At 27.2% G+C, this 11,378-nt stretch overlaps 1 protein-coding gene across 1 annotated transcript; it reads left to right on the forward strand.

Annotated features, from left to right (window-relative positions):
• The first annotated feature begins 422 nt into the window (after positions 1-422).
• LOC145839050 (leukotriene A-4 hydrolase-like) lies at positions 423-4,355 on the forward strand. Its single transcript, XM_082946662.1, has 11 exons — positions 423-569; positions 783-904; positions 993-1,113; positions 1,286-1,354; positions 1,621-1,848; positions 2,012-2,152; positions 2,734-2,940; positions 3,128-3,376; positions 3,555-3,674; positions 3,855-3,944; positions 4,047-4,355. Exons 1-11 carry the CDS (start codon positions 423-425, stop codon positions 4,353-4,355), a joined length of 1,803 nt encoding a protein of 600 aa, XP_082802788.1.
• The last annotated feature ends 7,023 nt before the right edge of the window (positions 4,356-11,378 follow it).

Here is an 11,378-nt window from a genome sequence, read left to right on the forward strand (position 1 = left end):
GATTTTTTTTGTTATAAAATAATTAAACTTACTTGGTTCTAGTTTAAGTAAAATATAAAATATTAAAAAAGATATATACGTTTATTGATTATTAAACATTTTATTTTTTACTTAAACTAAAGCCAAGTAAGTTTAATTTTTTTATAATATAACAAATCTTTAGAATTGTATTAAAAATAAATTATATAAGTTTATTTACTGTTAAATACAGATCTAAATTAACGAAAAATGTTTACATATGTTTTTAGTTAGTTGTTATACACATTGCATTAATATCACAAACCTTTTTATTCTTAGTTAAGATTAATTTAGAAATTGTACACTAATTTTTGTTTACAAATATCTACTCTAAGTTAAGAAATTTATCACAGTTTATTAATAAGTAGCTTAATAGTTTACAGAATTATATAAAAGACCTCAAAATGATTGACCCAAGCACCAGTTCAAACCCTGAATTTTTCAAAACACTTCACACTTCCATTGAGTGGCTGGTTGATTTTGAAGAAAAAGTTCTAAAGGGAAATGTTCTTCACAAGATGCAAGTTGTTGACGCAAATTACACTCAATTAGTAAGTAACTGTTTGAACTAAACTTAACAAAATGATTCGGATGTTTTATAATACAAAAAATTTTTTTTGGTATACAATAATATCAGTTCTCGTTTAAAAATAGTTTTAACATTTTAGAACCTTATTTTTGACCTAATTATAACTTTAATACTACGCATTATTTTGTCATAGCTGCTATTTATGAATTTTGTTACATTTTTAAACTACAAACAGGTTTTGGATGCAGATGATCTCACAATATCTGGGTTGCAAGTTAATGGCGAGCCTGCAGAATATTCAACTTGTGATGGAAAATTTGGAACTGCATTAAACATTCAGCTGCCCAAATTTAATGAGTAAGTATAAAATTAAACAACATTCAACCTTAAGTTGTACGAAATCTACTCTAACTTTGCAAACATTTTAAATTACAACTTCTAACAGAAATGAAACCTTTGAGTTGCAAATCTCTTACAAAAATTCGCCTACAGCAGAGGCAATCCAATGGATGAAAGCTGAACAGACCATGAGTAAAACTCACCCTTACATGTACAGCCAGTGTCAGGTAACATTTAATTTTTGCTGTTTTTATTTGTTAAAAAATATAAGCGTTTATCTTAAATAAGTCGTTTGTAGTTCTTGAGTAAGATTTTTTTGTGCAACCAGTAAGTTTAGGGTGTACCAACATTTTTTCATAAAATCTTTGAAATAAAGTTTCAACTATTATATTATTACAGTCAATTTTTGCTCGTACGATGTTGCCTTGCCAAGATACACCTGCAGTTAAATCCACGTTTGATGCTAAAGTTAGTTTAATTTTAAAAATTAATTAACTTATTTCCAAACTAATAAATTATTTTGAAGCTTTGCGCTGAATAAAAAAGTTAAATGCTATCTTTATACCTAATCCTTACAATTTTATTTTTTTGTCTTTAAAAATTAAAGTTTAATATATTTTTTAATTTTACAAAACATATCTTCATTTATATAGTTGATACTAAACCTAAAAATTCTATTTATAAGCAACTCATTCTAAATATCATATTCAATTCAACAACTTAATCTAATTTAGGTATCTGTGAAAACGCCAATAGTGGTTATTATGGGCGGAGTTAAAAGCCAGGAGAAGACGGTGAATGAAGACGGAACTACCACTTACTACTACGAGCAGAAAGTTCCCATTCCCGCCTACCTGATCGCAATTGTGGCAGGAAACCTGGTTTCGCGAAAGATCGGGCCGAGATCGAGCGTGTGGTGCGAAGAAGAAATGGTCGAAAAGGCGCAGTGGGAGTTTGAAGAAGTAAGATTAATTATAAAATTTATCAAAACTTACTGTTTTTGTGGAAACTTACAACATTCCTTTTTTAAAAACTAGTATTTAGATGTAGTTTTTTTTTGTAAGAATTAACTAAATAGATTAAACAAAACTCATTAAACTATTTTGATGCAAACAATTTATACAGACAGAGGAGTATATACAAATGGCAGAAGCAATGGTCGGTCCATACTTGTGGAAAACTTACGATCTGCTCGTACTTCCTCCTTCTTTTCCTTTTGGCGGCATGGAAAATCCGAACTTGACTTTCGTCACACCTGGACTTGTCGTTAGTAATTTGCTTACAAAATTATTAAGAAGACAAATAAATAAATATTTATATACAATACTACAATACACAATATAAACTTTTGCTTTGGACAGCTGTTTCTGCGTTTAACACGCGTCTTCAGCAAATTTTTATTAAATAAAAAGCAAACTTGTAAGTACAGCAATAAAGTTACACAAAATAAGGTATTACGTAACAATGGATGATTAGTTGTGTTAAGACAAAATTATTAATATAGTTTTTAGATAAACTGTTTTCGATTTCAAATATATATATATATATATATATATATATATGTACGGCTTTAAACAATTATAAAACTTACTTTTTTAAAGTTAACAAAACAGATTTCAACTTAAATTATTGTTAATGACAATAATATCACCTTTAATATTTGAAGATTTTATTTTAAAATCAATATTTCAGTCAAAAAAAAGATCATCAGTTGTTAAAAAACATTGTTTTAATTGAATAGTCTTGAGCAGTTTTAAACAATTTCAAACTGTTAAAATATTTGCAATTTTTTTCAATCAATTTATGCCGGAGAGTTATATCATTTTTATTTACACTAAATATAACAGACCGGAGATCGTTCATTAACATCCACTGTCGCCCACGAAATATCGCACAGTTGGACTGGAAACCTGGTAACAAACAAGAACTGGGAAGACTTTTGGTTGAACGAAGGTTTCACCATGTTTCTCGAGCGTAGAATTATTGAAAAGACGAAAGGCAGACCAGAGGCACAACTTCACGCGATCAAGGGAAAACGAGCACTCGAAGAGACCGTTAGTATTTAGTTTGACTAACTTTAATTGCTAAAAATAATAAGGCAGTTGCTCATAAGAGATATTCTTAAATATTATAGAGTTAAAAAATTAGTACCAATTTGTAGTTTGCAAAGTTATATTTTGATCTTTAACGAATGTCTAAACTTATTAGTTTACAAATTTAAAACTCCAAAACAACTATCAGATCAAACGCATGGGCCCAAAAAATCCCCTGACATGTCTGGTTCCTGACCTGTCGACCACCCACCCGGAAGACGCGTTTTCTCTGGTTCCCTACGAAAAAGGTTTTACTTTCTTGAATTACTTGGAAAGCGTTTTGGGCGGCGATGAAGTTTTTGAGGCATACCTGCTGAACTACGTGAACCACTTCAAGTACAAGTCGCTTTCAACTGGCGAGTGGAAGGAACATTTGTACCAGTACTTCAGCGACAAGGTTCGTTGCATTATTGTAGTAAAATAATAATAACAAAACTTTATTTTGTAAAAATATTTTACGCAATTTGTTATTAAGCAAAACAAAACAAACAGATCTAAAGCAAAAGAAAACGAAAAGCTTATTTTCTCAAATGTAAATATACCATAGTTTTAGACCAACTAAACAAATTTTACAGCACGAAGTACTCAACAAAATTGACTGGGATGCCTGGATGTACACTCCTGGAATGCCTCCTGTAATTCCTGATTACGATGATTCCTTATTGAAAGCCTGCAAAGATCTCTGTAACAAATGGGTCGAGGTTTGTATTGTTTTATTTTTACTAAGATTATTTACAATTTATTTTTACTTGGACTATTAAAAATTATACTTTGTGAATTCTTAACCACAAAACATTATGCTTGAGTAGTTTAAACTTACACTTAGTAAGGTAAATTTGTTTTTTTGTTTGTTAAATACCTAAACTGTTTTGTAGGCCAAAGATGCTCACAACTTTGAAGCGAAAGAAGTTGAAGATTTGTCTCCAATGCAGAAGTTGGAATTTCTTGGAGAGCTTTTGACCCAGGTTTGATATACAAGATTTAAATGACTCTTTGTTAAATAATATCACTTAGCCAGTGTTTAAGCACTTACTAAGTTTAAGACTAACAAGCTAACAATTTTTTAGGAAACAACATTGTCTGCAGACAAGTTGGCCGCCATGGAAAGCTTGTACCAGTTCTCAACAAGCCCCAACGTCGAACTGCAGAGCCGCTGGTTCCAGCTCGCGTTGAAAGGACACCTGCAGAGCCAAGCGGACGCAGCAGTCAAGTACGCTGTGACGCAGGGAAGAGAAAAGTTCATCAGGCCGGTGTACCGAGCCTTGTACGCGTGGGAGGTGACCAGGCCGATGATAATCGAAGCGTACAACGAGAACATGTCCGCAATGCACCCGATCACCGCGCAAACACTCAAAAAGGACCTTCACCTCGAGTAAAAGTATTCCTATTGTCGCTTTTTAATTTTAATGAGTTTTGTGAGGAAGCTTGTTATGAAATATCTTTTTTTAATCTTAGGTTTTAGATAATAAAGTTGATTCATTTTAAAGTGTTGCATTTTCAAAATAAGTTTTAAATATAAAATTTGATGACTTATGTTAAAAAAAGAGGTTCAAAAAAAAAATTACACTGTTTAATACTAAAAAATTCACTTAATTTGAAAATTTCAAGTGAAATAGGAACATTAAAAATAAGTAGTTTGGAGCCTTTTTAAGTGACAGTTTTACTGAAAAGAACTTTTACGTGAACCGATTATTTTCAGAAGTAGTATTTAAAAATCAGCTTAATTATAATTTAATGACCATTAAATAACCTGTTACACTAAAATGAACTAAAATTAAGGATACACTTCTGAATAATTTTATTGTACTCGATAAATATGATAGTTTTAAACAAATACTTACTTTTTTATAATCTTTAATTAAAGGTTGCAAAAAAAGTAAGAAATAGCTTTCAAAAAAGCATTTCAAATAAAAATATTTGAAATAAGTTAAAAAAGTAGGATGATAGTGCTTGTACGTCATCATAATTAAACTAGTTCAAATTAACAAAATTATTTATATTAATTCTTGAAAATAATCTCTGCGTATTAAATAATTTGCAATTTTGCAAAAAAAAGTATGTAATCTTAAATATTTGACAAAATAAACTTAAGTCTACTTGTATTTCAAAAATCTTAAATAATTTATTAATATAATTAATGCTTAAATAGTTTTATAAGATACTTTCTTAATAGTCAAACAGACTTGTCACTTTTTAAGCAAAAATGCCTGAGTTACATAAAATCAGCCTTAGTTTATCAAAAGTTGAAAAGTCAAAAACTTAAAACATTTTACTTCATCAAACTTTAATACCATCTTCATAAAAAAGTACATAATGATAGCTAGACTAGAAAGAAATACAATAAATAAACTACACTCTTAAAATATTCTGTAAATTCGAATATTTATTCAAAGAAGTTGAAATAAGAATTTCACACACACCCGAGTTTTTTAAAACGTCCTTAAAAGGTTTAAACTAGTCGGAGTTTTTCAAATTTTTAAACTAACTTGTTTATTTGGCAACCCCGTTTAAGTTTAATTCACAAAGTAAAGCAATAACGAAGTTTATCAGTAGTAAAAGTTATATACAGCAAAATCATAAAAAATAATTATCTTAAGTCCCTTAAAAAACGACAGATAATTTAGATATTTTTTTATCTAATTAAAAACTTCATTACGACTTTAATAAAAAAGAACTTTTTTGTTTATTGAGCATTATGGCAATTTTTTACTGCTTTATCTGTAATTAAAATATTGCATTTAAAAGGTTTTAGATATGAAATTATAAACAAACTATAAGAACTACAAATGGTAAGTTAAGAGTTATTAGAAATACCAAATTGCTAAGTTATTTATAACAAAGCATATAATTATCTTCAGTAACTGCAAAACTCATCACAAACATGTATTAAGTTAAGTTGTAATGTACCAAAATTAATTTCAAAAAAAAGTGTGGAAAACACTTCACTGAAATTTGTTATGACTGTAGTAAAATCATTTCGTTTGTTTCTTAAACGACAGTAACAAGACGTGTTTAGAAAACCTCTGAAAATTGTAAAGCCGCATAACTGAAATTAGGTTATTTATCGATCTGCTTAAATGAAAGCACTGATACACAAACACTGGTTCATTAACCTAGCTAAGATTTAAAAGAAATTGTAAAAAAAGATTTTAAAAAGTGAGGAACTTTTAGATAAATAAGCACCTAATAATAAAGCTGAAATAAAAGAAAATTTTGTATAAAAGTTAACCAGTTTAGAATAAATCAACTCGAACTATCATCACACTTGGTAAAACGAACATTGCTCCTAGAAAGAAGCAACCAGAACCATCATCACACACGAACAATTCAAAATTTAAATCTTTTTTTCTTTTAATATAATGCATGTTGAAAAGAGTTAAATTGAACAATATTTAGGTTTTATTATACTTTTTTAGGAATTTACAATTAAATTATAACATGAAATAGAATTCAATTTATAAAGCAACAGAAACATATTTTTTGTTTTACTTAAAATTTTACTTACGCTAATCCTGCTCTTCAAACAGACAAATAAGAATAAAGTTAATCGTAGATATGTATGTTAAACAATGACTGATTATATTTATAGTTTTTATAACTCTAAACTTACAGTGTTATTCTAAATTATGAATTACTTTTTTTAACTGTTTAGTTCTTACTTAAGAAATGTTTTAATTTGGTTGGCATTTTTCTAGCCATGTTACTATTCAATAATTCACTTATTTTAATTAACAATTTATTTAATTTTTTTATTTTAAGTACCAACAGCTCCTTGAACGAAACTTTGTTTTTTCAAAAAATACTCTTGAAAAATATACATACATTTAATAAAAAATACGATTTTTTTGTTAAATAACTAATTTATTTACAAATATATTTGTTTTTACTCAACTTTTATCTTTTTCTTTTCTTATTCTACCAATGGTTTTGGAAAGAGTTCATGGGTACAGTTACTGAGTAGTAGACGTGAAAGAGTTCTTTTAAACAAATTTGATAAAACAAATTTAAGTATAAATCTGATTGTAGAAATTAATATCAAAGAGAAATAGAAGTAAAAAAAACGAATAAAATGAGGAGAAAATAGAGAGTTAAGGTAAGAGACAACGGTTTAGAAAAAACTTTAAAAAAAGAGAAAACAAGAATTAATCGAAGGAAAGTGTAACGAACCACTTAACGAACTTACTCTTTCGTTTTATTAAATCATTTCAAAAGAGTGAAAGTTTAAGAATTTCAATATTTTATGTGAAGCCACAATCCGTATTGAGTAAAAGAGCTTGAAGTAAGTCTGAGAGAAAAAATTTAAAACTTGACTTGCAGACGCGAGTCGGGGAGGAAACGCGAGATGCGGAGAGAAATCGCACAACAACGTGTTGACGGTAGGATACTGTGAAGCGTTTGAAGAACAATCGAGAAGGACTTTGTTGTTTATGAATGAGAATACAAAACTTGATCGTCTAGTCTATTATCTATCCGTGTCAACAATGTTTAGTATCTAGTCAATAGGCTTACTGGGCTCTTGTTAGCAGTCATTGGTAATTTTTATTAAAATGTATTTTCGTTCACTTGTTTCACAGTTTGTTCATTAATCTTGTATGTATAGTACATGCACTAATAACCAGTTTGATAATATTATCTTTGTAGTAAGAATTAGTATATTAATTTAAGCTGGCGTTCCATCTGAACGTTTGCAATACTAAAAACAACAAAGAAAGATGTTTTTGATAATCTTATTTAAGAGCAGCTTAACTTTAACAAACCCAACCAATCTACATTATTATTGATGACGGTTACACAAGTGAAAAGATTTAAGTAAAAAATAAAAGTTTTTTTCTGTTTTGTGGTTTTGATTATTATTAGATTAATTATTTAATGTTTGTAGTTTTTTAAGAAACTACTTTTAAAGTTTAAATTAATTATAAAATATACAAATGTTTTGAAGTAAATTAAAGTTTTCTTAATTAACATATTCGTATAAAAACTAACATCTTCAAATAAAAACATGAAACTACATAAGTATGACCTCATTGAAAATACAAACTGAAAAAACTTTAAAACTTTAAAATAAACTACAAAAGAAAACACTTACTATATACTCTAATGTAATCAAAGAAAAAAATTGCTTTGTTTATTAAGTATATGCTTTAAAAGCACAAGTTTAATAACGACAATTAAATAACAGATAATATATATAAAATAAATACAACTTTATAATCAAGTATAAATAAAATACTAGCCTGCCTAAACATACCTGATAAAATATATCTATATAATCTTTTAAACTAAGACCGGTTTAACTTACGTTTACAAACGAAAAGTTATCAAAAAAACCTAACAATTTTGGTAAAATACCAAAGAATTATTATCAGAGTTATGTGTAAACAACAGTGACTTTTTGTTTGAAATCTTAATGAAAATTTTTGCATTTTAAATTTAATTTTTATTTTATCTTTGTTTTCATAAGCGTTAATTACTAAAGCAATAAATGGAAAATAGTTAAAAATAAATTGCTGTTAATTGTGTAGCTGAGATCTAAAATGTTCTTGGTTATAAACTGAAATAAAAACAACTTCTTTTGAAATATAAAAAAAAAGTTGCCACATAATTGATTAGTGGATGTTGTGAAGTAAATTATTATTTGGTTGAGTTTTCTAATTTACAGTTATAAAAAGAACAATTATCTAAAAACTTAATTTACATCAGAATTATTTTTCGGCAAACATATTTTATTAGCGGGTAGCTATCAAATATGCTTAGGTGTAAAAAATTGGACGAGCGTACAAAATTGCACGAAGGCACAAAATTGCACGAAGATATTTTTGCACGTAGGATAAAATTGCACGAAAACACTTTTGCAGTAAGACATTTTTGCACGAGTTGAATTTTTATTTTTAATTAATAATTTTTTTATTTATTTATTATTTTATTTTATAACTTTTTTTTATAATTTTTATTTTTTTTATGATTTTTTTTCTAGTTAGGTTTTTTTTTACTAACACTGTTACCCCTAACCCTTACCCTCGGTCAATAGCTTTTTTTTACTTTTTAGTTCTTTTTTCTTTTTTTTATATGAATTTTTATTAGTTATTTTAATTTTTCATTTTTTTATTTTTACTGTTAGTTAAGTTCTAACTCTTTCCCTCGATCAGTAACTTTTTATATTGTTTGTTTATTAGTTTATCTTTTAGTTTTATTTCTCTGTTTTTTTTTTATTTATCTTTTTTTTTGTTTTTTTTACACTCTCGTGCAAAATTGTAATCGTGCAATACTGACCCTTGGTGCAAATTTGTCTTTGTGCAATTTATCTCCTCGTGCAAAAGTATATTCGTGCAACATGTGCCCTCGTGCAATTTTGTGTTCGTGCAATTTAGACTCGTTCCCATTATTAGCATATAAATTCACCTTAGGTCGGTAAATTGCTGCCCGTAATAGTTAAAGTAAACAACCAGCGTGTTATCTTTAAACTAAAAATACTGTTTTATTTGTTTTAAATATTTTTTAGTCAAGACTTACAGTAAGGATGATAACTTAAAATTACATTTTATTATGGCTCTTTTGTTTATTTAAAACTACATTTTGGTTATAAAATTAAGCTTTATGTAAATCACTGAAACTATTTTGAAACAACTCTGGCCCACGGAAGACAATGCGGCCTGTAACAAACTGATTTCAAGAATTTTTAATTTACAAAAGGCTGACGACTGCTGTACTAAACAATGTTTCAGATTAAAAAAGATTGATGTATCTGATTAAGGTGTTGTAAATTAAGTAAAATTATTGTTATTACGCAACTATTTGTAACTTGTTAGTTAGTTTCAATAAAACTTTGGTTATGAAAAAACTCTATTTATAGATTGCGATATGGATAGTAAGGAAAACTTTGTGAAACAAAATAATTCGAAGTTTACTTAACTTAATTATTTATTGGTTTAATGATTTAGGTATTTTCTGGTAAGTTTGGCTAACCAACTAAAACGTTGCCAAACCAAAACTTACACCCTCTGTTCATACCTTTATAGGAAAAACACAGTGATTACTACTTCTATGGTGAGTATAGTTTTTTACTACTTAACAAAAATGCACTAATTTTCAGGAGGTTAGTCCAAATAGTTACAAAACTTAAAAGCATATGGAGCTATACTTTTTTTACTTGTTCCTCGTATAACTTAAGTATTTTCTCTATCTTATTTTTCCTTAAGTAACTTTATAAAGTTTCATTGACTTAAGTATTTTATTACCTTATCAAAATATACAAGGCTGACAAAATTGCAATCCCAAGTTAAAGTTAAGCAATACTATAAAACAAAAATATTTAAAAAGTAAAATACTTTCTTGGTAAAAATTATCAAAAATATTTGTATTAAAAAAAGCTTGTTAATGATAACTTTTATTTAGAACTTAAACTACTAGTCATTTTTACAAGGTTTTAAAGTTAAAAGTAATAACTTTTTTTTATAGCGCTTTATGTACAGGTTATCTATGTATGTTAATAATTAATGTTTAATAGTTCTAGCTTTTCTTATATGACATAATCATAAAATAAGTATATATGTTATTCAAGTTGAAAATAAAGTTCATCTTAGCTTAACTTATTGCAGAACACAGTTGTATTCGTTTAAACTTTTCAAAAACAATTAAACTTGAATGCTAACTTAATGTAAATACTCCTCTTTTAGAAACTTTAAACTATTTTAATGTAATTAATACATAAGTCACTTGATAAAGAGCTTTCAAAATAATCTTCAACGTTTATAAGTTGTTAATAAAGCATAACTAGTTTTATGAATAATAAATTATATTATCTTTTTATTTAATCTTAAATTTTTATTGTCACAAAATAAAATGTTATAATTTGATATCGATCATTGCGAAAAATCACAAAAGCAGAAAATTAACTTTAAAAGTATAAACTTAATTGGTCTAAAGTAAAAATGTATTTGAATTTTGTCGTTAAAATATTTCTTTAACTGTTCGTATCTTTATTTAGATATTATTTTTTTATGTTATATTTTTAGACCATTCACAAAGTCCTATTAGAACATTAAGTTAATTCTTTCCTGGATTTAGATTTAATCAATGTAAATATTTTATGAAATTACTTAGTTCTTTACAGATCAAATGTTAATAAGAGAACAAAGATTATTTTGCTTTTAGTTAATAATACAAATCAAGTTTTATAAAAGTAAAATTACAGTTCAAGTTACCAGTCGCTTTTATTTAATACGTCATAATAATTTTGCAGAACAACTCAATTTGCATACAAGTCTTTAACAAAGTTATCATTTAGTCTAGTATAACTTGTAATTGATGCAAAAGCATGTTCTTAAGTACTTCTTTCTGTTTGCATTTATTTTTCACTTTTTTCTTGTTAACTTTACCTTTTGTATTAAACAATTGTTATT

The sequence above is a fragment of the Thalia democratica genome, chromosome 6 (genome assembly GCF_965202585.1).
Source record: "Thalia democratica chromosome 6, ktThaDemo2.hap1.1, whole genome shotgun sequence".
Classification (NCBI taxonomy): Eukaryota; Metazoa; Chordata; class Thaliacea; order Salpida; family Salpidae; genus Thalia; species Thalia democratica.